The sequence below is a fragment of the Mizuhopecten yessoensis genome, unplaced genomic scaffold (genome assembly GCF_002113885.1).
Source record: "Mizuhopecten yessoensis strain PY_sf001 unplaced genomic scaffold, ASM211388v2 scaffold716293, whole genome shotgun sequence".
Lineage (NCBI taxonomy): Eukaryota > Metazoa > Mollusca > Bivalvia > Pectinida > Pectinidae > Mizuhopecten > Mizuhopecten yessoensis.
In genome coordinates this window covers 130,564-156,903 of record NW_018480044.1, presented here as the reverse complement: position 1 = coordinate 156,903, position 26,340 = coordinate 130,564, and the positions used below count along the sequence as shown (strand labels likewise).

The 26,340-nt window shown below is 40.2% G+C and overlaps 1 protein-coding gene across 3 annotated transcripts in view; it reads right to left on the bottom strand.

Annotated features, from left to right (window-relative positions):
* Nucleotides 1-26,340, bottom strand: part of LOC110442712 — a 41,035-nt gene that overhangs the window by 8,127 nt on the left and 6,568 nt on the right. For all 3 annotated transcript variants that reach the window (XM_021486450.1, XM_021486451.1, XM_021486449.1), the window contains exons 3-26: nucleotides 20,211-21,763; nucleotides 19,286-19,751; nucleotides 18,559-18,734; nucleotides 17,609-17,740; nucleotides 16,820-16,986; nucleotides 16,183-16,379; nucleotides 15,561-15,818; nucleotides 14,916-15,016; nucleotides 14,460-14,687; nucleotides 13,904-14,075; nucleotides 12,287-12,748; nucleotides 11,917-12,070; nucleotides 11,598-11,736; nucleotides 10,405-10,536; nucleotides 8,921-9,004; nucleotides 8,597-8,669; nucleotides 7,990-8,102; nucleotides 7,470-7,626; nucleotides 6,607-6,840; nucleotides 5,674-5,880; nucleotides 4,664-4,845; nucleotides 2,253-2,454; nucleotides 1,896-2,047; nucleotides 53-1,337 (exon numbers count right to left, since the gene is read on the bottom strand). In XM_021486450.1, the coding sequence (XP_021342125.1) occupies nucleotides 53-1,337; nucleotides 1,896-2,047; nucleotides 2,253-2,454; nucleotides 4,664-4,845; nucleotides 5,674-5,880; nucleotides 6,607-6,840; nucleotides 7,470-7,626; nucleotides 7,990-8,102; nucleotides 8,597-8,669; nucleotides 8,921-9,004; nucleotides 10,405-10,536; nucleotides 11,598-11,736; nucleotides 11,917-12,070; nucleotides 12,287-12,748; nucleotides 13,904-14,075; nucleotides 14,460-14,687; nucleotides 14,916-15,016; nucleotides 15,561-15,818; nucleotides 16,183-16,379; nucleotides 16,820-16,986; nucleotides 17,609-17,740; nucleotides 18,559-18,734; nucleotides 19,286-19,751; nucleotides 20,211-21,763 (7,026 nt within the window). The remainder of the gene's footprint in view (nucleotides 1-52; nucleotides 1,338-1,895; nucleotides 2,048-2,252; nucleotides 2,455-4,663; nucleotides 4,846-5,673; nucleotides 5,881-6,606; nucleotides 6,841-7,469; nucleotides 7,627-7,989; nucleotides 8,103-8,596; nucleotides 8,670-8,920; nucleotides 9,005-10,404; nucleotides 10,537-11,597; nucleotides 11,737-11,916; nucleotides 12,071-12,286; nucleotides 12,749-13,903; nucleotides 14,076-14,459; nucleotides 14,688-14,915; nucleotides 15,017-15,560; nucleotides 15,819-16,182; nucleotides 16,380-16,819; nucleotides 16,987-17,608; nucleotides 17,741-18,558; nucleotides 18,735-19,285; nucleotides 19,752-20,210; nucleotides 21,764-26,340) is intronic.

Here is a 26,340-nt window from a genome sequence, read left to right as displayed (position 1 = left end):
CTACCTTCCAGCATTATAACTAAGATACACTGTTATGATGCTGTTTACGTACCATGGGGCTTGCTTTGTCGCCCACGCTTGTCTTTTGTCTTTGGGTCCTCCAAATCCAGGAAGTGTACGTCAGCTTTTTCACTGAACATTTTCTCCAGTTCGCGTTTGTCACTGATCATAGGGTTTTGTTCCATGCTTATCCACTGTCCCTTCTTTGTGGCAAGAATCTTCTGACCTTTTAGCCGCCCAAGAAGTTCACGTTTCTCACCCTCAAGTATTTGTCGTTTGGTGATTGTGTCCTGATCATTGGCCTGGCTTGCGTCAGAGTTTGGATCCTGAAGACGAGAGCCAATGGTGGAGTACAGCTGCAGCACATCACGCAGTTTGGTTTTGTCCACAGCGGGCATCATGCTGGTCATCAGTACCAGCAACTCGGCATACTCTGTCATGCTAGGTTGGTAGACAATCTTACCTACACGCAGAAAGAACTCCTTAATATCGCTGTCATGGTAGAGCTGTGTCAGTGTCCGTTTCTTTGCCAGGTCTGAATGGTACTCCTCTAGAAGTTCTCGGTGTTTTTCTATCAGACCGGTAGAGTCTGTCCACCAAACCTCCTCTCTATTCATCATCTTTCCAGCCACATCTGTTGATGATGATGGGTTATAATTGGTAAATGTGGTTACTGGAACAAAGATAACCGGGTTTTCCATCAGTAAGTCCTGTGTTTTCTTTGGCGGCAGGTGGTCAAGTAGATAGCGATACACAGTTTTGATGTGCTGCAGACTGGTACAGAAAACAACTGGCTCGACCTCATCTGACCGTGCACCCCAATTGATTAAACTTTTCTTTACCTCCTCAATGTCCACTGAGGTTTTCAGTCTGAGGAATTGACAGAAGCTGCTTTGATTTGATGGAATGGCGTCCAGGTAGCGGACCGTGTGAGACAGATGTTTTTCTATTTGAGGCAGGCGTAGATAGATATCGGAGGGTGCCAACATAGTCACATTGGTGGAGGCGCGCACACTGCCGACCCCATCTACTATCAGCTCCTTCTTTAAGGCTGGCAGCCAACTGTTTGTTCGCAGCAGGATGCTGAGGGAAGAGTCAGTGTCCTTGATTGGTCTTCCGTCTGCCGTACACAGCTGAGCTGACACATATGTTGCATACTGATTGTCCCAGGCATGATCTAACAGCTGGAAAAGCATCTTCATCTGCACCTCGTATGAGGTTGGACTCTTGTTGTCCGAGACAATACACTCCAATTCTCGGCAACACCAGTCCTGTATGTAAGTCCCTTCCTGAAGGTCTCCCCAAATCTCCTTCATTGGTGCCCAAGGGCTGGATGACTGTCAAGGAGTAAACATTAAGTAAATTCTTGTCTTTAAACATTATAACAATACCTTTTTGCTGTTATTGGAAATACTTTTACAAAAAGGATGCTTTTATCACTTCATTGTTTTTCCTGTCGTGTTAATTTCGATTTTGGTTTTTATCATTATTTTAAAAAAAACATCTTTCATGACTGTGACCTTGAAAGTGGCTAATGTCAATAAATTTAACAAACATAAAATCATGTCACTCAAAGCTACAGGCAAACATCATGGTCAAAGCGCTAGACCTCATGGTTCTACAAAAGAAGTTTGAAGATTTTCCGCTGGGGTTTCCGGTGTAAAAAAAAGTATTTGAACAATTCTGATAGCTACCAGACCAATCTACGAGCTAAATATGTTTAATTAATGTCATGTGGTTCAATAGAAGAAATTATCTAAAAGAAAAATAAATGCTGAACAAATTTCCTTCATTGTTCAAAACACAGGACATTTACAACACCTCTATTTACAATATACACTACATGTTGATTTATACATTCACTGTTGAGCAGACACTACCATGAAGGAACTTACGATCAAGGTGTTGTCAATCTGGACTTTCTCTGACCGCACACACAGGAAGTTGGTGACGCCTAGTTTGGACAGGAAGCTGTGCCAGCGCTGTTTGTCTGGATTGCTTTTACAGTTGTTCAGATAAACACTGTCCAGTAGGATCCAGTCGTAGCCTACAAATCGACCATTATTAAGTTTTTGTAAACACTATTCGGAGAGGCTTTTGACCTTGAAACTGATTGTATTAATAAATTCTTACCATGGAGCATACTTTAGAGATTTGACCACTGAAGTGGATAGTGAACTGAGAGAAATGCAGTTTTGAAATCAAAACATAGCTTTAAGGCTAATGGTGTGGTACTGATATAATTCATTTACCTGGGAAGCTAGCTTGGAGGTTGATGCTGTTGCCATACAGAGTGGTAAAGTGAAGGGGGTCATCTCTAGGATTCTTAACCCCCTGGTTGGTTACTAGCCTGGCAACAGTAGACAGGTTTTCTAGGTCAACAATGGAATTCTGCTGCTCATGGCACTCTTTAATATACACCAGGTAACTGATCAGAGTCTCACGCTGTTTGGTCTGGAAAAGTAAGTAAAAATGTTTGTCTCACATACAATGCTTAATATTCATTAATCTATAATGGCATACAGTCAAATCTGCTAAAGCGACTATCTGTATTAAACAACCATCTGTTTTATGTGACCACTTTTCATTCCTCCCGATCGTTTTTACTATGTAATTTAACTGTATTAAGCGACCACCCAATACTGACCCCAAAATAATGTTAAACAACCACATTTGATACATTTTAGCAACCATGTTTGATGAAAATATACCAAACGGTCGTTGAAATATTTGTGTAACTCCAAATTTGTGACCGTCACCACATTAATGCAAAAACAAGAGGCCCAGGGGCCTTAATAGCTCACCTGGTATTTTATTTTTCAATTTAAAACCTGCTGAGTACCATTCAGGTTTATCAAAGGAGTACAAGTAACAAAGTTGCATCTTCCATTTATAAATATTCAATTCCCTTTGCCCAAAGATTCTCTAAAACAAGTTTGGTTAGGTTAAAATCCCTTCAACGGTACAGAAGGAGAAGGATCTTTAATGTTTTCCTCTATTTCCCCTAATGGGCCCCACTAATCTGCCCCAAAGAAGGGGAATCCACACACCTCAGTTTAAACAAAATTGATTCTTTTCTCCCTAAGCATGCTTCAGACTGCATTTGGTTTAAATCCCTTCACTTGTATAGTAGGAGAAAAAAAATCCTCTATTTCCCCTATTGGGCCCCGCTCCTATGCCGCCAGAAGGCCCACACCCTCCGTTTATACAAACTTGAGTCTCCTTTGTCCAAAGATGCTCTAGGACAAATTTGGTCAAAATCCTTCAATTGGTTGAGGAGAAGATTTTTAAAGATTTACCTATTTTCCCCTATTTGGCCCCGTCCCTCTGCCCCCAGGGGGACCATACCCTCCGTTTATACAAAACTGAGAACCCTTTGGCCAATGATGCTCCTGACCAAGCTTCAGACTGCATTTGGTTTAAATCCCTTCACTTGTATAGTAGGAGAGAAAAAATCCTCTACTTCCCCTATTTGGCCCCGCCCCTCTGCCCCCAAAGAGGCCACACCCTCCGTTTATACAAACTTGAGTCTCCTTTGTCCAAAGATGCTCTAGGACAAATTTGGTCAAAATCCTTCTATTGGTTGAGAAGAAGAAGATTTTTAAAGATTTACCTATTTTCCCCCTATTTGGCCCTGCCCCTCTGCCCCCAGGGGGGTTATACCCTCCGTTTACAAAACTGAGAACCCTTTGGCCAATGATGCTCCTGACCAAATTTGGTCAAAATCCTCTGAGCCATTCAGGACAAGTAGCATTTTAAAGGAAAAAGTTGACGGACGCCGGACGCCGGACGCCGGACGCCGGACGCCGGACGCTGCGCCATGGGATAAGCTCACTTGGCCCTTCGGGCCAGGTGAGCTAAAAATGATCTTTTCCCTACTATAGGAGCTGAAGATGGTAAGGATGTTATACATAAGGGGAGTGAAGTATCACTGCATGGTCAGAGCTGTAGAGCAGTAGGGTGTTATACATAAGGGAACTGAGGGTTACCTTCCACTGGTCGGAGCTGAGGAGGAGAGGGATGATATATATTACAGGTATAAATATTACCTGTCACTGGTCAGAGCTGAGGAGGAGAGGGATGATATATATTACAGGTATAAATATTACCTGCCACTGGTCGGAGCTCAGGAGGAGAGGGATGATATATATTACAGGTATAAATATTCCCTGCCACTGGTCAGAGCTGAGGAGGAGAGGGATGGTACACATTACAGGTACAAATATTACCTTCCACTGGTCAGAGCTGAGGTGGAGAGGGATGGTAAACATTACAGAAATAAATATTACCTGCCACTGGTCAGAGCTGAGGAGGAGAGGGATGGTAAACATTACAGGTATAAATATTACCTTCCACTGGTCAGAGCTGAGGAGGAGGAGAGGGATGGTAAACATTACAGAAATAAATATTACCCGCCACTGGTCAGAGCTGAGGAGGAGGAGGAGAGGGATGGTAAATATTACAGAAATGAAGATTACCTTCCACTGGTCAGAGCTGAGGAGGAGGAGAGGGATGGTACACATTACAGTAATGAAGATTACCCGCCACTGGTCAGAGCTGAGGAGGAGAGGGATGGTAAATATTACAGTAATGAAGATTACCTTCCACTGGTCGGAGCTGAGGAGGAGGAGGGGATGGTAAATATTACAGTAATGAAGATTACCTGCCACTGGTCGGAGCTGAGAACAGGTAGAATGTGATGAGTGATCACATCCTTGGGCATCAGGCGCTTCACACTGAGCTTGTTGAGGAGTTTTTCCACCTGTGAGTTAACCTCACTGTCAGGAGTGGCCAGAAGGAGAGGGTGGATGGTGTTGAGGTCTGTCTGTAGAACCATCATTGGATCTGTGGTATCAAACAGACGTTTTATTTGTTTGGCCTAACAGTCCATACTGGGAAATTTTCACCCTTTAAAAGTAAAATCTGTGTTCGCCCAAAGTGTGTTTTGCCCTTCACATTTAATTACAACATATAGTATGCTATTTATATATGTTCGCTGTAATGATAAATTTGACCTCATTACGGAGGGCAAAAAAAGGCTTAAATTAAAATTGCAGTGAAAATTTCCCGGTATACATTTATATAATAGATACTATGTATACATATGAGGATTAAATGACTCAGGGATAAGGAAATCTTTGGAATATCATACACATCCATCGATAAAAAATATCTTAATATTGGTCTGGATTGAATAAATACTGAAACAGCATTGGCACTTTGGAAGATAATTATACTTTACTAATTAACATCATCAAATATAACTCATTGGGTTTGGTGAGCTATGAGGTTAACAAAACTATATCCTTTTATTTTATTTTTTTCTTCATATACATACATAGTAATACATGTGGCTAACTCAAGGGTTTTGAAATAACTACATACATACGACTGACACAAGGATTTAAAATAGCTATTTAGCAAAAATACTTTGTCCAATGACCAAGCTTGTTTGAAAGAAAGATGATTAAAAGTGATCGAGTACATAAATATTCAATACTTTCTGGTAATAATACGAACCAAAATCTATATCATCCATCACACTTATAATATATCAACTTTTATTTAGGTAACAATGTCAATTATGCTCATGATCACACACAGTACAAACTAAACTTTCCAAACATCCCGAAAACTTTTACCAAATCAATAATCAAAGTGTATGGATGATACCTCCTCGGTGCAGTGTTTTTTTATCCTCTGTCAACGGAAAAAAGATGGTTTTGTCTGTCAATGCCACAAATTGGTAGGTGGCGAGAGGAATGATCTTAAGGGCACTCAGTGTTTCCAGGATGGTCTGGTTGTCATGGAACTCGTCCAGGCTGCGGTACACACATGCCAGCCACTTGGCAGTGATGAGGATCTGATTGTTAAAGTCTTCTACAAACCAAAAAATATGTGATTATATCATCTATTAGTTCTTTTAATATCTTCACACTTATGTGTACTTTTATGCATTCACTTGAACTTTCCAGTTGCTATAGGTCCTATGAGGATTTGATTGTCCAGGTCTACTACAAACCAAACTAATACAGTTCACATCATTGATAAGATCTCAATCAAGGATAAGTACATAGCAGAATATAGATCTTATACTGTCAATGATGGACAACGGTCAAAAACGAGTTGGCTGCTATCAAGGATCAGTAGATATATAGAGGTCCCCAAGTGAGTGATGATCGATTATCATAATTATCTAGCTCGAGTTAGTTCATTTTCCAAATGTATCAAGACAAAAGACAAACTGTGTCTTTCTACAACTTAAAATGAACTAATTAGAGTTAAATAAACATATTATCAGTCATCAAAATGTTTGGGGTTTTCCTAGCATAATGTCCATATCGTGTTTAAAGAAAAACACATTCTCGTTTTAGGAGTACATTATTTCTGTTTCTGATAGGAGAAACAATTGCCACGAGTCATGATGTCACAATAGAAGAGGATGTTGCAGAACATTGTTTCTTGGGGTCATAATAAGAAGATTGACCAATATAATAACGTCCAAATTGTAACCACTAGTGAGTAACCAAAAATGTTTACCAAATCTCAGTGGAATTAACCAATGAGTCAGGAAACATATAGTGGTTGTGTGAGAAATATAAATACCCGGTTGTTGGCTGCGGTCAAGAATGAGAGCCTTTCCAATCTGTATCAGGTGATCAGTGGTCAAACACTCGATGCCCAGACACTGTGTCAAGGTTGTGTTCAAGGACTCGGCAAGATCACGGTGCACATAGTACAGGTTGAGGTGTTTCTGTAGCATCTCTGGTGTGATCAGTTCACAAATCAAGGAGTCCCGGATGATCACTGTCTGCGAGGGCATCTTCCATGTGATCATACCTACAGATAAAACAGGCCTACAGATAAAACAGCCTACAGATAAAACAGGCCTACAGATAAAACAGGCCTACAGATTAAACAGGCCTACAGATGAATACGTCCTAATTCTGAAACCTGGGTATAAACGCTATTAGGGTCTTAAATCTGATCTAGCAAATTGTTTTCTTTCTGTCCTAACCAACAAGCCTTATACCAACAAAACATGACAGATCTATCTGATTTTATACTCATGTATGACCTTGAATACTTGGAAGGTTAACAACATATTTAATAACATTTCATCATCAATTTTATCAAAGTACATGAAAATTGTACAGTAAAATTCTTTTATAACAGGAAACTTAAAGAAATTAGTTCAAAAATATCTAAAGAAATTCCCTGTCTGCAAGATAACAAATGCAGTAAATGTCACACATCACTGTATGATCACCTTAGTCATGTCTGAACTATCATAAAACAACTTTTATATTTACTTTGCCTTACATGCCCTCTGGGGTTCAATTTGAGCTGAAACTGTAATACAAGAATGTTTTTGCATGAAATGAAATATAAGTTCTTTTCCTGACAACCTTCTTAATTCAAGGACTATACCAATATCTGCGAACAGTTTGAGAAATGTCCAGACTGACCTTTGCTGTTTGGTTGTGTAGGCACACAGGCTTTTGCCTTGAGTTTAGCCAGGATCTGCGAGGCGACAGGTCGGAAGAAGTCTAAGATCTCATCCTCCATAGGAACAAACTGGAGAAAGGATGTGATCGCTTCAAGGGTGCTGAACTCCTTGTGGGACTGAAAATGATAACAATATTGATGCAGACTGATAACTTGTGTCGACCGTACATCTTAATGCATATAATGAAAAGAATCTCAAAAACATTCCTAATCAATATACAATATTCACTGATGTTTCTTGCTTCATGGAAAAAATATGCCGCTATATTTCCTCTATTCATCACCTATTATTACACACCCAAAGACAAAATTCTGATCAAATGCAAAGATTATAAATCCAAAAACTGTAAAAAAAAAGATATGTATCGAATAACATCTGCATGTATGAGTTCGGACATGTTCAGTTAAGATGTAGGAAATATTCAGTATGAGTAATGTTTTGCAGACACAAGGTAACGAGTATAAAGGTTGACTTCCTACCTTGAACAAATCCAAAGCCTCGATAAACAGGGTGTGGAGCTCGTTTCTGATCCACTGATTCCACGGACTGTCCCTATCCACATCCTCGCGACTGGACGGCACATCAAAGTCACCTGAACCAAAAGTACATCAACATTACCCAGTCACCTAAATAATATTACAGGAAGCGTATATTGCATTTTTAGTAACATTTATTGTACAATGTAGTAACTAACTCATTTACCCCTGATAATGAACTATTTCACAAAATGGAAGAGTTCAAATGTGTCTTCAGGGGTGAATGAGATAAGAACAAAACAGCATTTTGAGCCAGTACAATGTCTGGCTCACACTAGAAATGTGTGACCACCTAGATTTTTATAACATTATGAATAATATAAAGAAAATATAGAGACATTTGTGTCTAAACACATGTCTCTAAAGTGGTTTAAACATGTCAAAAACACATGTCTAAACATGTATCTTAATTATCCTCTCGTTTTAAAAATGTCCTGTCTCATATATAAAATGGAGAGACCAACATTTTTTCTTTTAAATAATGGGGGAAAATAAAATAAAGCTAGATTTACCGGGGGGGGGGAATTTCAAACAATATACGGTAAATTACCTTGTACGATAAAGCGGAAGCCGTAGCTGCGGAGCGGCAGGAAAGCAAACACTGGTTGTCTGGGCTGAGCAGTCTAGAGATACAAATCACAAGTATGAATGTCAAACAGTGTATATACATAATTAAACTGGCCTGGTGTGAAAATAAATTGGTTTTATACAACTTTCAAAAATCAACCATTAAATTTGCTATTAGGAAGAAAAAAGCCTTTAAATCAAAAACATTTATTTTAAAAATCTTCCTCACTATCCGATGCAAATTTATGATATAGATACAAAGCTATAACGTTAAGTAGAGATGTTATAAATTACGTGTCATTCTTACCAGGGAAAATCCTCTGTTACCCTTGGTCTTAAGTGGGAAGGCCATGGCAATTTCTGTGGAGTCTACTTCCACCCCTGATTTGGCCTGGAAAACAATAATTAAGAATTCTCGAATGTAAGAACAACTGTCATCAATTTCGATAATGGTAACAAGAGGCCCAAGGGCCTTAGCGGTCACCCGAGTTATATTACAGGTACTGGTAGCTTTATTTTATCGTTTAGATGTGATGTGGAAATCAGCATGTAAACTAAGTGAAATTCAATACTTGTCATGTCATCAAAGGATAAGAATTTGAAAATATTGGTAAATGTTCCCTTTGGGGCCCCGCCCTAGCCCCTTGGGATGGGGCAGGAATCCCAATTTTACAAAATAATACTCTCATTCACCAAAGATGATTCTGACTAAGTTTGAGGAATTTTCTTTTGAAAATGGATAAAATATACCCGAAAGTGTTATTTCCCTATATAAACTATAGTAAACTTTACCCCCTCCCCAAGGGAAAACAGATAGCTCGGGGTTTCTGAAATGAATGATTTAAATAAAGCCTCTGATGATTTTCTTTCCATGCAGAGAAAATGACTGTAGTACCTCTGAGTCTGGAGAAGAAGATTTTTGAAATATTGGTTAATTGTCCCTTTGGGGCCCCGCCCTGGCCCCTGGGGTTGGGGTAGGAATCTCAATTTTACAATTTGAAACCCTCTTCCTCCAAGGATAATTCTCACCAAGTAAAAATAATTTCCTACAGAAAGTTGTCAAAATATACCCAAAAGTGTTATTTACCTATATAAACTATAGTAAATTTTACCCCCTCCCCAAGGGAGAACGGATAGGTCGGGGGTCCTGAAATTAACAATTTAAGTAAAGCCCCTGATGATTTTTCTTTCCATGCTGAGAAAATGACTGTAGTACCTCTGAGTCTGGAGAAGAAGATTTTTGAACTATTGATTAATTTTCCCTTTGGGCCCCGCCCTGGCCCCAGGGGTTGGGGCAGGAATCCCAATTTTACAATTTTGTAGCCTCATCTACCAAGGATGATTCTGACCAAGTTTGAAAAAAATCAATCCACTGGTTCTTGAGAAGAAATTGAAAATGTAAGAAGTTTATGCACGACGCACGACAGCCGAGGCACGACACACGGCAGACGACAATGGAAAGCGATTAGAATAGGTCACTTGAGCAAAGCTCAGGTGAGAGACACTATAATAGACTTAATCATCCAGACCAGACATTTCTATCAACATTTACAGGATAACACAGACCAGACTTTATTTTTAATGACACTGTCAGGATCACAATAGCAACACCTGTAACCCTTTCCCCCCATTTACTGGCATTATGTCAATTTCAACATTTTTCTATGCACATCTCATATTAAATATTTTAGCGACAGAATCACTCAGACCAGACTTCTAATTTCAACTGACCAAACACTAAAGCGATATAATTTTACTCTCAGTCCTATACTTGATGTCAAAGATCCTTACCTGAAGGGAGATCTTGGAGGCATCAAGAGACTTCTTGATGACAAGAAATCTGTCTGTACCCTCATTATGCTGTATCTCAACTACACTTTCACCGAGGTCTCGACGATGCATCACCTGGGTAGAGTTGTCCACCTGAAACAATAAAAAAAAACATCAGAACAATCATCAACATAGGTTATCAGCAATAATGATAGACAGGCTGGGGACCAACAATGATAGACAGGCTGGGGACCAACAATGATAGACACACTGGGGACCAACAATGATAGACACACTGGGGACCAACAATGATAGACACACTGGGGACCAACAATGATAGATCGGCTGGGGACCAACAATGATAGACAGGCTGGGACAAACAATGATAGATCGGCTGGGGACCAACAATGATAGACAGGCTGGGGAACAACAATGATAGACACGCTGGGGACCAACAATGATAGACACACTGGGGACCAACAATGATAGACATGCTGGGGACAAACAATAATAGACACGCTGGGGACCAACAATGATAGACCGACTGGGGACCAACAATAATAGACAAGCTGGAAACTAACAATGATAGACACACTGGGGACCAACAATGATAGACACACTGGGGACCAACAATGATAGACCGGCACGGGACCAACAATAATAGACACGCTGGAGACTAACAATGATAGACAGGCTGGGGACCAACAATGATAGACAGGCTGGGGACAAACAATGATAGACAGGCTGGGGACCAACAATAATAGACATGCTGGGGACCAACAATGATAGACAGGCTGGGGACCAACAATAATAGACAGGCTGGGGACCAACAATAATAGACACGCTGGGGACCATCAATTTGAGACCAACTGGTCAATGGGCAAGAATTTCGCATGGCAAAACTATTAATGTTTACAGTATGCTGTTGTTTTAAAGGTACCGTTGATGAACTGCAATGCATCTTTTAAACATCGATTTGTGACAGTATAAAAACACAGCTCCATGCAGTCATGCAGAATATGTTCAAGCAAACTGTAGTATACCATCATACTTGTTACAAAGATGCACTTCAATCCTTACACTTACAACTAAAACACAATGAAAATAGTAGTATTTCATCCTTCTCAATGGTTTCTTTTGTTTCAAAATGAATTATACAGATTTGCAAAATGGTAGAAATAGATATTTTTATAGGAACAAGAAGTGGGACTTACTATGTTAAGGACAGTGATCTTGCGAAGGCGGTGGAGGAACAGGAGGAGTGAAGGATGGATGTCATCAAACCGGGCTGCCAGAGAGCGAGAGTACGAACCCATCTCTTCTTTTAATGGAAGCACTATCTTAGTAGTCCAGCTAGAAACACAATTGAACAACATTTAATTTCTTTAATTTAAGATTTGGATTGAGAGAATTTTCAAATAACTGAAATTTCGTTTCAGTGGAAAGAATTTCTCGCAGTGAAAACTTTATAGAGATTTCTTATCCCCATAGAAACAGATACGTTTGTTGTAAACTAAAAGCTAATTTCCTCACTCATTGCCATCCTCCCAGGTGTCTGGATTCCAGTGGGGTAGTATGAATCCCATCGGGCCACTCTTCGCATCGAAGCAGATGTGGTAGCCATTAGAGTGAACTTCTGGCCGATTTGTCACACGGAACACGGACTTAAATCCTATACCCTTCTGACCTACAATAATTCAATGATACTGTACAACACAGGGATCCTACTGCTACACAACACTTTACAAGGGTGGATCAAGGTTAGCTTTGGCAAAAAGTTAGCTTTACACTTTCTCTTATCTTATTCCCTTTCAATATAATTCTTTTACAAAAATAAAAAGATAAAAATGTTCAGCCTTTCCATGCCTTACTTGTGCAGTCTATTTAGTACACATGCTCTTACCTATGTAGCCAAACGTGTGTTTTCCTTTAGTGCTTTTGCCCACATCACAAAGGGCACGAACGTTTTTCTCCTCGAAGCCACACTCATTGTTGAGGACAATGACAGAGTCTTGTCTCGTAATAAACTTCACGGAGGGACACACATCCTCGGTCATCATGTCGGGGTAGGTGTTGTCGTCAGCATTCTGAACCAGCTCCAACACAAAATGGGTATCTTTGCTGTATAGGTCCTTGGACAGTCGGTCTAGACTGCGCCCAAGTCTCTCCTGATGGACCTGCATCAGTCTCTGACCATCCTCATTGAGTTCTACTCCTACACCAAACTCATCACGACGTATACTGTCAATAATCTTTTGGCAATGTCGCTCCTGTTTTTCCTCTTCAGTCAAATTTTCCTCCTCCTCTTTGTTTATATGGTCTTCCTCGCCTTCAATCTCCTCAGATTTCTCCGTGACATCTGCAGCTGAAATATGAATAACGCTTCATATATTACTTATACAGGATAACATTAAACTAAAAATGTAACCCTTTTTTACCCCAAAAACAAATCAAAACTAAATCTGAAAATAAATAGATAGGAAAAATTCTGAGGTAGAATAAATTCATTGCAAAATGACAAATTTACATTTCAGTTTAAACTATCAACATGTACAAAAAAGGAAAATTTCTGAAGTAGAAATAAATCAGTGTAAAATGACATCTATACGTTTTAGTTTAGACTATCGACCAATTCTACGTTTTAGTTTCAACTATCGACCAACTCTATGTTTCAGTCTAGACTATCCACGCTTCAGTCTAAACTATCGACCAACTCTACGTTTCAGTCTATACTATCTACGTTTTAGTTTAGACTATCGACAAACTCTGCGTTTCAGTCTATACTATCTACGTTTTAGTTTAAACTATCGACAAACTCTGCGTTTCAGTCTATACTATCTACGTTTTAGTTTGAACTATCGACCAACTCTGTGTTTCAGTCTATACTATCTACGTTTTAGTTTAAACTATCGACCAACTCTGCGTTTCAGTCTATACTATCTACGTTTTAGTTTGAACTATCGACCAACTCTACGTTTCAGTCTATACTATCTACGTTTTAGTTTAAACTATCGACCAACTCTATGTTTCAATCTAGACTATCCACGCTTCAGTCTAAACTATCGACCAACTCTACATTTCAGTCTACACTATCGACCAACTCTGTGTTTCAGTCTACATTATATACGTTTCAGTCTAGACTATCGACCCACTCTACGTTTCAGTCTACATTATCTACGCTTCAGTCTAGACTTTCGACCAACTCTACGTTTCAGTCTAGACTATCGACCAACTCTGCGTTTTAGTCTATACTATCTACGTTTCAGTCTAGACTATCGACCAACTCTGCGTTTCAGTCTATACTATCTACATTTCAGTCTAGACTATCTACCAACTCTGCATTTCAGTCTATACTATCTACGTTTCAGTCTAGACTATCGACCAACTCTGCGACTCAGTCTATACTATCTACGTTTTAGTCTAGACTATCGACCAACTTTACGTTTCAGTCTAGACTATTGACCAACTCTGCGATTCAGTCTAGACTATCCGCAGGTACAGAAAGATGGCAGTGCCTCACCACTGTCTGTGTTCTGACTGTCCAAAGTGTCCTCCCCAACAACCTCTACTTCATCTATCACCACCACATCATCTGATTCCTTGTCAATCTTGTCCTTCTCCTCATCATCACTGGACAAGATGGAGGAAGCGTCATCAGACTCTTCATCAGACTCATCACTGTCTTCTTCAACCTGAAATGTAGAAAAGTGCCATGTGCAGGAAATGTTGAAGATTTAATGCCTACTTTTTGTATACTTTAAGTGTTCACATTTTAGGGCCAGTCCTATATTAGCATGTTTTGCTCATTAAAAATGGTTTTAAATCATGATGGCACTATTTAATGATTCTGGAAGTTGTCATCTATAGCATATATTGTGAGTGCATTACTTAAACTTTGATAATGAGCTTGAATATGAATGCACTGAAAAAGGAAAGTCTACAATATCAAAAAAGATTTTTACATGTTAATAATAAATACACATACACACTATTAAGTCTATTTCTGGCCTCACATTACTGAATGAAGTATAAGAATGCTTATTTCTTTTAAACATTAGATTTAAATTGCAAAATACCTGGTCTGTTGTTCCAAAGAACTCCTGTGCCTCATCAGTTGGGATGTTCTCTATGGCGTCTATGGGCAGGGAACACTTGGCCTGGATCTGCCGAGTCCATTCATCAATGCCCAAGAGACAACCAAGCACCTGCAACCGGTTCCTCTCGTACACACTTTGACATGCCCCCAAGAGCAGTGACTTGGACTTGGTTGACCCCACAACATGTCCAAGTGGGTCAAGGAACACCTGAATGGAAATAGCGTAATATGGTCAGTGTGTTCTAACACTGTAGAGGTGACTTAACAAAGAACACCACATGTCCAAAACAAAATTATAGAGGCATTACAGACAGACAGACACATTGATTACTATCTGTCCATGGTAGGAGAAAAAGAAATTCTACACAGGTAAACCATGGAAAGGTCTATCCAAAGTATTACAACACAAACTTGCACCTTATAGGTGTGCTCTCACCTTATCAGCCAGGGTCACACAGCTACGGATAGGCAGCTTCATCAAACAGGCCAGTACAAACACCACAGCTGCATCAGCAGATCTACCCATAGGGGGCGCTCCTGAAACAGAAGGACATATGTCACTCCAAACAACGAATTTACAGCCAAAAATATTTATGTATGATACATGATATTTTATATATATATTAAATTTCATGATCACCTAACTTAGGTCAAAATATACATATTTCGATTTTTGTTTATGTATAACTATAAGCTCTGGTTATGCTAATCAAAATGAAATAATTATTGAATTCAACTTGTAATACCTATTTCATCTTACATGGTTGTAGATCCTAGAGTTATCTACCTACACAAAAATTCAGCTTTTTAACATCAAGATCAGATATTTGTTTTATTGAAGCTAATGCCTCTTTTATCTTCCACCGGATGTATGATTTTATCAGTGTGAAATAATTTCCATGATATAACAGAAATCTGGCCATTGAAGATTTGGGTTAGCGAAGTATGTCATGATGTCAACTATTCATTATAGGATACAAATATTTCCTGTTATTACTTTCAGAGTCTTGCACAGTAATCATATCTTACTATGGTGTGTGTATGGTTACACTATGAGCCTCGAATAGGACACTTATCCTACCTGGGAGGGTGTGGCTGCTCTCCGCGCCTTGCATTGTAAACAGGGCTGTCTTCAGGTGGTTGGTCAGAAGGGCCAGAGGAGTGTTGTCCAGGCCTCTATTCATCACAACCATGGACATCAAGTGACCACACACCCCTGTCACATTACGGTCCATCAGGGATCGCTCAAAAACATCTGGTGAAGTCTGACTTGTGAGTTTGAGAAATTTGCCTGGATTAGTCTCAATCGCAAGGACATCGGTTGTCATGAGACGCTTGCCTGAAAAGAGAGAATAAAATGTTTTTAAGAAAGACCTATTTCAAAACTTGATCAAAAATATAATGCAAGACAATATAGGAAAATAGGAAAGTTGCTTTCCCCCCCCCCCACCCCCACCCCTGTGTAAATCAATGCTTCCTATCATATATGACAGTTAACTCTAAACAGAAAACACCAATAAATAGCATCAGCGATTTTACAACAACCTGTTCATAAATGATTTGGGAAAATATAACATTATTAATATTAGGAAGATACTACTCATTTTGGGAAATCACAGCACCGTTTTGCTAGGGAAAGCAGCCTGTATTTGGCAGTAAAACCAGGCGAAAAAGTCGTTGAGCACGTATATGCACCCACTTACCATCATCAATGTTTGAGATGTGAGATCCACCGTATTTCTGTAGAAAGTCCTTCAGTTTGCCATGCTCTGGTTCGAACACCAGCGCCCACTGGCTCCAGTCTGCCAGGTCTTCCAGCAGAGGGCAGTTGTGTAGACAGGCCAGAGCTGTCTCCCTTGCCTGGTGACCAAGAATACCAACCTGGCCTCGTGGTGTCATACTGTTCAAAAGAAAGACATATATTTCATTAAATCTTATAAAACATGCATATGGTAGGTATCAGGTTGGTAATCAAAATAGAAAAATCACTCCAGGAAATTGTCAAATTTATTGTGAGCTACTTGTCACGAACTACCAGTACCTCCTAATGTGTTGCAAAAATACCCAAAGCCTTCATGATACCAGGTGAGCTACTTGTGACATCAGGAATACCAGTTATTAGGGGAGTTATTCATAAAGCAGGAAAGTTAACTGTATCACTGGGGGAATAACATGTGAAAGGAGGCGAGTAACAGGTGATACTAGGAGGAGTCATATGTGATACATGGGGAATTACCCGTGAAAGCAGATGTGTTACCTGTGATACAATTGGATTTACCTGTGATACCAGGGAGTTACCTGTGATTAAAGTTGAGTTACCTGTGATACCAAGTTAGTTACCTGTAATTGCAGCCAAGAGCTGACTCGTATACCACTGTGTGTTCCTTGGACTGGTGTTTGCCTGGCCGTTCACTCTCTGTGCGGAGACGACCAATATTTCCGTACCCAAGCTGCTTTGGTTCCCTCACACTGAACTGTTGACATATGGCCTTCACCAAATCCTCATTCTAAGGACGAAAGTGTTTTTAACAGTGTACATTAACTAGATTATTGATGTGAAGAAAAATTGTTCACTCAAAACATTTTCTGACAATCAGCTTTAGATAACTAACACATGGGATATCTGTTTACTCCTTCTCCAAGTGGTAGCATCATTAAATGCACTAATCTTACACATGGGATGAAAGTTTCCTCAGGACCAGACTCCTACAAGCTAGTTATTTGATCATGTTTCTATTAGTATTGATAATGGCCAAAGCAGGCACCTTGGGTGAAGAGGATTGATAGGGTTATCATGTTTTGCCCATTCTCATCACTAAATTTTCAAGGCGAAAAAATAAAAAATAAACCAAATTTCCTTCAGTACAAACAATAAATTAGATAAGAGTGATAACCAGTCATGAATCATGAGGGAACCTTTTTGTGTTGAAATTAAAGATATTACATATATAGCCAATGAATTGTCGGATTTTAACAGGTTAAAGGTAAACTGTTCATCCTGATCTGTAATGACCTTGGAATTTACCTTGGTATTGACCTTTGTAAATGACAATCGATTTTTGTCTATGAAAAAGAAAACTCTTTATAATTCATAAAAACCCTATAAAATTCATAACGATAAAGAAGTACCTGTTCTAAGCCACACTGTCGACACTGATGCATGAACTCCAGAACCTCCGACTTTTGTGCTCTGTACACGGAGTCGCTGTCCCCGCCAGATACTCCCATGCCAATCGTCATCCCTCCACACTCATCCAGAAACTGTCAACAAACAACATAATACAGTGCAAAATTATCAGGCAAAAATAAAACAATTTCACAAAAATATTAAGCTTTTCATTACATTAAATTTTTCCCGGAAAAAATACTCAATCCTCTTAAAATTTCACTCAGAGCTTGGAATTTCATTAGATTTCTTTCAAAAACTCCCCAGATCTGAAAACTTATATTTCTATTATGTGTAAAATTTCAGTCATTTAAGTGTTAAAAGTGTAATCAAATACAGTAAGGTGGGAATGATTCCATGTACAACTAAACTACATAGATCAGACGTCCATTTCATCATCACACTATCATGCTTTCAGATATGTAAAGTTAATGTGTTAGAATTCAATGGGATTTTGTTGTGATACTCATTTGATGTGGCATTGACAATAACTGCTTTTTACTTTTAAATTTGTCTGAAATAGTTTTCATGTTTTTCTTCAAGAATCTATGAATTACTTTTAAAACTTGTTGGATTAATATTTGCATCTGCGGAAAAGATCGCGGTATTCATCCCAATCAAATTATCAGTCAAGGATTTCCCTCTTTTTATATACATTTATTTTCTATGATTAATATTTTACATTCATATCTTAAATATCCATGATGGTATGAAACACAGTTGTTTACTTATATTTTCTGTGATGCACAGTAGTAGAAAACTGTCCCTGGAATATGACTTTTGGCTTAACTGAATATAATTTTGTATCCCCTGGAATTTGTTTTTAAGACTTTCTTGATGATCCATATAAAATGAAAAAGCAAAACCTTGGTCTAAGTTGTAAAATCTAAGCTGAGGCCCAAAAACCACCTACCGACTTGGCTTCCTTGGTGACAAACTCCAGGAAGCGGCCGAGCCCCATGGCAACAAAACTGGGAAACTTGAAGTCGTCAGCTAGCTTCTCTTCAATCATATCCATGTGGGACAGTTTTAGAGATCCATGCCCTAAACAACGCTCCAGGTACTTCTTCAAACTCTCAATTACTACCTCTACAAAACAAGACACGAGGTCTGTAAATGTGATGGAAGTTTAAAATGTTTGTGTACATGTAAACCAGCAGTGGAGGCTATGGTGTAAAGAAATATGGAATCAGTTCTATGAAATATGGTTGAAAATGTGTTAATCATCATTTAAAGATCTTGTAGCTTTGACCTTGATCTTATTTGACCTTGACCTTCAGCTGGTCTCCAACGATCAGTGTCAGGAATGATTATGTGAAAGATTCTGTATCTGTGACATTGTACTTTAACATATGACCTTGAGTTTCAACTGGATTCTAGAGAATGATGTCAGGGGATTATATGCTCTGACATTAAATGCCTTAATTAGATTACCCATGCTTCCTTCCCTCTCCCAGACCACTGATAATGAATATTTTCTTGAGGGTCTGCCCCTACCCTCTTCCAGGCTCCTGACAGTCTATACCTTCTGTGGGGGTGTACCTGTTCCGTACCCTTTCCCTGGCCACTGACAATTTAGACATTTATTTAAGGATGCCTCCTGCCCCTATCCTATTTCCCATGCCCCTCACAGTTTATACCTTTCTTAGGGGGTTGCTTTTGTTCCTGATCCTGTTTTGTGTCGCCCTGGTCCTGGTTTTCTGTAGATGGAGCCAGTAGCTCACAGGCTGCCTCCTCTAGAACAGTATTGCTGACACACAGTGCAAGGTGAAACAGCTTTGCTCCCAAGGTGTCCTGGTTGACCACCAGTAAAAAGTCAGACACTGCTTTCTGAAACTGGGCAAACTGGCGCTTCTCAACTTTTGAAAATGGTTGTTCCAAATGGGTGATCAATTGAAACTTCTGAAATATTTCCATGACAGCTGTTTCTGGTCGGAGCAGTAGGTAGTGCTGTCGTACTTGCAGGGACGAGTCACCAGAAGGCTGCAGAATGGAGGCACGGAACTTTTGGAAGGCTTGCTGTATTTGCTGCCTCAATTCCTCTTTAAATCCTTCATGAATGGCTCTTCTACTTGATGAAGCATCACGCTGGGCTTTCTTCAGAACCTAATTGAAGTAACAGCAGCATATATGATTAATTTGTTAAATAAACCAGTCAGAAAAACACCTTATAAATGTCCCAACGAAAGTTTTTTTTTACTTTTCGTAATCTAAACTTTAAGCCAAAGGCTGGAAAAAATATGATAAATAAATTAGAAACAGTACGCTTGATAGATCTGAGACAAGTTGTCATAAGAAGACTTGTATGCTCAAATAGGGCAACAACTCCTTATATGGAAATACACTTTAGAGTTAACGACTCTCTTGCACACTGATCTATCTCATTAAGTTTCAGTAAAATGTATGCATTACAAATTGAAATACAAATACAGACAGTTTTAACTCCACAATAACTGAAATGTAAAATAAATTGCACAGTTAACAGCTGTGCTCTTCATACTATTAAAATGTACCTAACTTTGTCACAGTAGGAATTAATAACAAGGAATGAAGTTTGATGTTTACCATTGCAGCAAGAGGGAGACTACGAAGTCTAACCCCAAGCATGTAGGCATTGTCCGCAGCGTAGGCCTCGACCAGGTGGTCCATGAACTCCTCCATGACCAAACGTTCTGTCCACTTGTTGTGCTTTGTCATGAAACTGCGTAGTTGTTCAAGGACGTCCATACTCGTGATCTCAGGAATGTCTGCCAAGTCAGTGGGGAACTTGAACAGTCTATACACCTCTGGCATACGCTGCAAGGGGCCAAACTTGAACGAAGCGAAATCCTCCTTGTCTGGAGCGTACTCTAGTAGACACTGGTTCAGTTCATAAAGGGTACAAATCGATCTTGTCTTCACGAAAGCCTGGATGTAGGCATTGACCTTTGCAATAGAACGATTAAATTCATTTATGCAATTGATGTTCTCTAAATACCTTATTCCAAGACTATTGATGTTATTTGTATTAAACCTTCTTTTGATGAGGTCCTCCACCCTGTGGAGAGAGACGTATTGGTTAGCCTCTGCCAAAATCTCGATACATTCCCGAGCGGCATTTTCCAGTATATCACGCGGAGGTTGTCTGCGTCCGTCATACCCTCTTATGGCTGTCACCTTAATCTCCCTTTCCTCAAATTCCCGTCGGCTGATTGGCGCCACGGAGGTCTCGGTGAGATCGATCACGCGACCACCTGGATGTGGACCTGCTGGCATCACTTGTGGTCTTTGTGGCTGCACAGGTATACTGGCTGGCTGTACAAGTTGTTGAGGTGACATAGAGACAGACCTCTCACTTGGAGAACAACTGATGAAGTTTTTGCTATAGAGATCTGCCTGCTCTTTAGTGAGGTCAATAAATGGCCCAGTGTTCTTTGACGATTGTGATGCATCTGTTAGATCAATGACTTCCCTGCCAGGTGATCGGAATCTTTTGTGCTTGCCTCCCTGTGTTGTCCCCTGCACACTACTGCTGGAACTGGCCATAGACTCTACTGAGCTGGTGGATGAAGACCGTTCACGACGGAGCTGACTTAATGTGTGGCTCTGTACTCCCTGGCCCCAAGAAAGGCCAAAGGTAGGCATCGGGGCCTGATCTTTCAATTTGAGAAAAGGTATCTCATCTTTCTCATACTCTACAATTTCTGGAAATTCTGTTAACACATGTGTCAGTTTAGTAACACCATAATCCTTTGCACCTGGTTGGTTATGATAATATGTCTTGTATACCCTCCAGATTTCAGTCTTCTTTATTCCCTGTGGAAAGTTTTTAAGAAGAGATATCAAATTTTTCTTTAACAGTTCCTTTCTTGAATCCATCGATGATGGATTCTTCTTCTGTGAGGTTGGGGACACTAAAGATGGAAAGTCTTTTTCATCTAAATCCATGTTCTGATCAGTCCCATGTTTAGGAATGCTATGCTGGGAGGTTTTATGCTGGGGAGGTTCTGGCACTTGAAAACCTTGTTGGATAGGCCGTACAGATTGGACAAACACAAGTGGCTGCCGTACGTAGGGACCCAACGGGAGGAGGCAGTCTCCAAAACCCTGGACGGGCATTGGCAATATGTTACCAGTACCTACAACAGACCAGCTTATAAAATCATCACAACACACATGTCACAAAAAATGTATAAATATTGTATAGATAGAACATCAAAAATATGAGATCAATTGTTTAGGACTTAATGGAGGTAAGTCCTAATCAATCGATCTCACATTCCAGTGAGTTAATTCTAAAAGAATGCAGGTGGAACTAGACAATTAACTAGTGTATATAAAAATAGTCCCATAATAAACCTTAAGGATCTCTGCCCCACTGTACTGTGCTTTTTCAGTAATGTTCCGTTAATTTTGTATTGAACACGACTATAGCATAGTTGGATCAGAACCATTCCTTTGACTAATGCTAAGTAGCTTAGTTGGCTAAAGAAAGTATAACAATCTAAGTTCCATGGTTCCATGGTTCGAGAGTATAACAATCTAAGTTCCATGGTTCAAGTTACAACAATATAAGTTCCATGGTTCGAGATTATAACAATCTAAGTTCCATGGTTTAAGAGTATAACAATCTAAGTTCAATGGTTCGAGATTACAACAATATAAGTTCCATGGTTCGAGATTATAACAATCTAAGTTCAATGGTTCGAGATTATAACAATCTAAGTTCCATGGTTCCATGGTTCGAGATTATAACAATCTAAGTTCCATGGTTCGAAATTATAACAATCTAAGTTCCATGGTTTAAGAGTATAACAATCTAAGTTCCATGGTTCAAGATTACAACAATATAAGTTCCATGGTTCGAGATTATAACAATCTAAGTTCAATGGTTCGAGATTATTACAATATAAGTTCCATGGTTCCATGGTTTAAGATTATAACAATCTAAGTTCCATGGTTCGAGATTATAACAATCTAAGTTCCATGGTTCGAGATTATAACAATCTAAGTTCCATGGTTTGAGATATAACAATCTAAGTTCCATGGTTCGAGATTATAACAATCTAAGTTCAATGGTTTGAGATATAACAATCTTAAGTTCAATGGTTCGAGATTATAACAATCTAAGTTCAATGGTTCGAGATTTTAACAATCTTAGCTCCATGGTTCGAGATTATAACAATCAAAAGTTCCATGGTTCGAGATTATAACCATCTCAGTTCCATGGTTCGAATCCCGGTGTAGCCCGGGTGAGTTTTTACACTCAGAAGACTTGATGATAATGATTTGCTTATTTCACCTAATTTAATCTCAGAAAGTCTGTCAAGGTATGGTCTTCTTTTCAGATATGGTTTAATTTATCAAAACAAGTTGTGACGGAAAAACAGTTTCCAGTGCCTAGTTTTTGGCAGTGGTACAGGGATACTTAATGAGTTTGATATTAGGTAGCTCCACACGAAAGTAGACAAATTTGAGGCTATTTTACACCTTGAATTCATCCAAAAAGTATACTATATCACCGGAGCGACGACACCTTAATTTAAAGCAGTAATGTGAGAGATTAGTACAAATATCTATCATCGATCGGTTTACTACTTCCAATTACAAACTGATTATCGATTATGATTTTAAACCCATTGCCCATCACTAGTTTACATATAGGATGTATGTACCTGAACGATTGCCTGCTACCCTCCCTGGCTGATTGCCCTTCACTGGTTTACCTTTAGGATGTATGTACCTGGACGACTGCCTGCTTCCCTCCCTGGCTGATTGCCCATCTCTAGTTTACATATAGGATGTATGTACCTTGACGACTGCCTGCTACCCTCCCTGGCTGATTGCCCTTCACTGGTTTACCTATAGGATGTATGTACCTGGACGACTGCCTGCTACGTACCCTCCCTGGCTGATTGCCCTTCACTAGCTTACCTATAGGATGTATGTACCTGGACGACTGCCTGCTTCCCTCCCTGGCTGATTGCCCTTCACTGGTTTGCCTATAGGATGTATGTACCTGGACGACTGCCTGCTATCCTCCCTGGCTGATTGCCCATCACTAGCTTACCTATAGATTGTATGTACCTTGACGACTGCCTGCTACCCTCCCTGGCTGATTGTCCTTCACTGGTTTACCTTTAGGATGTATGTACCTGGACGACTGCCTGCTCCCCTCCCTGGCTGATTGCCCATCACTAGTTTACATATAGGATGTATGTACCTGGACGATTGCCTGCTACCCTCCGTGGCTGATTGCCCATCACTAGTTTACCTATAGTATGTATGTACCTGAACGATTGCCTGCTACCCTCCCTGGCTGATTGCCCTTCACTGGTTTACCTATAGGATGTATGTCCCTGGACGACTGCGTGCTACCCTCCCTGGCTGATTGCCCTTCACTGGTTTACCTATAGGATGTATGTCCCTGGACGATTGCCTGCTTCCCTCCCTGGCTGATTGCCCATCACTAGTTTACCTAGGATGTATGTACCTGGACGACTGCCTGCTTCCCTCCCTGGCTGATTGCCCATCACTAGTTTACCTAGGATGTATGTACCTGGACGACTGCCTGCTCCCCTCCCTGGCTGATTGCCCATCACTAGTTTACCTATAGATTGTATGTACCTGGACGACTGCCTGCTGCCCTCCCTGGCTGATTGCCCATCACTAGTTTACCTAGGATGTATGTACCTGGACGACTGCCTGCTCCCCTCCCTGGCTGATTGCCCATCACAAGTTTACCTATAAATTGTATGTACCTGGACGACTCCCTGCTACCCTCCCTGGCTGATTGCCCATCACAAGTTTACCTATAGATTGTATGTACCTGGACGACTGCCTGCTGCCCTCCCTGGCTGATTGCCCATCACTAGTTTACATATAGGATGTATGTACCTGGACGACTGCCTGTTACCCTCCCTGGCTGATTGCCCATCACTAGTTTACCTAGGATGTATGTACCTGGACGACTGCCTGCTCCCCTCCCTGGCTGATTGCCCATCACAAGTTTACCTATAGATTGTATGTACCCGGACGACTGCCTGCTACCCTCCCTGGCTGATTGCACATCACTAGTTTACCTATAGGATGTATGTACCTGGACGATTGCCTGCTACCCTCCGTGGCTGATTGCCCATCACTAGTTTACCTATAGATTGTATGTACCTGGACGACTGCCTGCTTCCCTCCCTGGCTGATTGCCCATCACTAGTTTACCTAGGATGTATGTACCTGGACGACTGCCTGCTCCCCTCCCTGGCTGATTGCCCATCACAAGTTTACCTATAGCTTGTATGTACCTGGACGACTGCCTGCTACCCTCCCCGGCTGATTGCCCATCACGAGTTTACCTATAGGATACTTCACTGGTTTACCTTTAGGATGTATGTACCTGGACGACTGCCTGCTTCCCTCCCTGGCTGATTGCCCTTCACTGGTTTACCTATAGGATGTATGTCCCTGGACGACTGCGTGCTACCCTCCCTGGCTGATTGCCCTTCACTGGTTTGCCTATAGGATGTATGTACCTGGACGACTGCCTGCTCCCCTCCCTGGCTGATTGCCCATCACTAGTTTACTTATAGGATGTATGTACCTGGACGACTGCCTGCTCCCCTCCCTGGCTGATTGCCCATCACTAGTTTACCTAGGATGTATGTACCTGGACGACTGCCTGCTCCCCTCCCTGGCTGATTGCCCATCACAAGTTTACCTATAGATTGTATGTTCCTGGACGACTGCCTGCTACCCTCCCTGGCTGATTGCCCTCCACTGGTTTACCTATAGGATGTATGTACCTGGACGATTGCCTGCTACCCTCCTTGGCTGATTGCCCATCACTAGTTTACCTATAGATTGTATGTACCTGGACGACTGCCTGCTACCCTCCCTGGCTGATTGCCCATCACGAGTTTACCTATAGGATATACCGTAAAAACCCATGTAATTTGCGCACTTTTTTTTCAGAAATTTAATACCCAAAGTGGGGGGTGCGTAAAATACACAGGTATAGAAATATTCAAGTTTTTTTCAGGAAAAGATCGACGATTCTGAGAGATCGCCATATTGGATTATGTCCCTTGGTACACGGAACTCTAAGACAAATGACTGTCAACAAATTTATTTATGTCAAACATTAATAAAAGATACATAATGTGTTGTTATGTGAGTTTATGTGAAAAGTATTAATAAATAGGTAACCGTTAACTAAGAATCGCCGATCAACTTACGACATTACGTTTCGACATCTCGGTGCGTTTCCCCACACTATTACGAAAATGTAGTTGTTCAATTTAAGCTCCGTTCTATGTAAGTTCTGTAAGTTTTTTCAAATCGCCTATGTGTATACGTATAGCATGGTTTTTTTCCGGCTCACTTTCTTGTTGATCTCGCGTCTAACATTACGTAAACACGTGATTGATAATAACCTCGTGAATTATTTCAATATTTATTAAATGAAGCATCGTAAAAATAGTCTGCGTTAACTATTTTTTTCCTTGGAGTAGATTTGAAGAGGATGTATTGATTGTCCACGCTTCTAGTATAAACCTATTTTTTTATAATCTCTTATCAGTCAAATCAGTCTGTAGTTATGACAATGCAGTAGGGCTTCGTAATTCACGCCACGTGTTGGCGAGTGAAAAAACAACAACACGGTCCGTCGATCGCGACTGCAAATCATTTCAATTAGTAGAGCTATTGTTAACGGGTAATC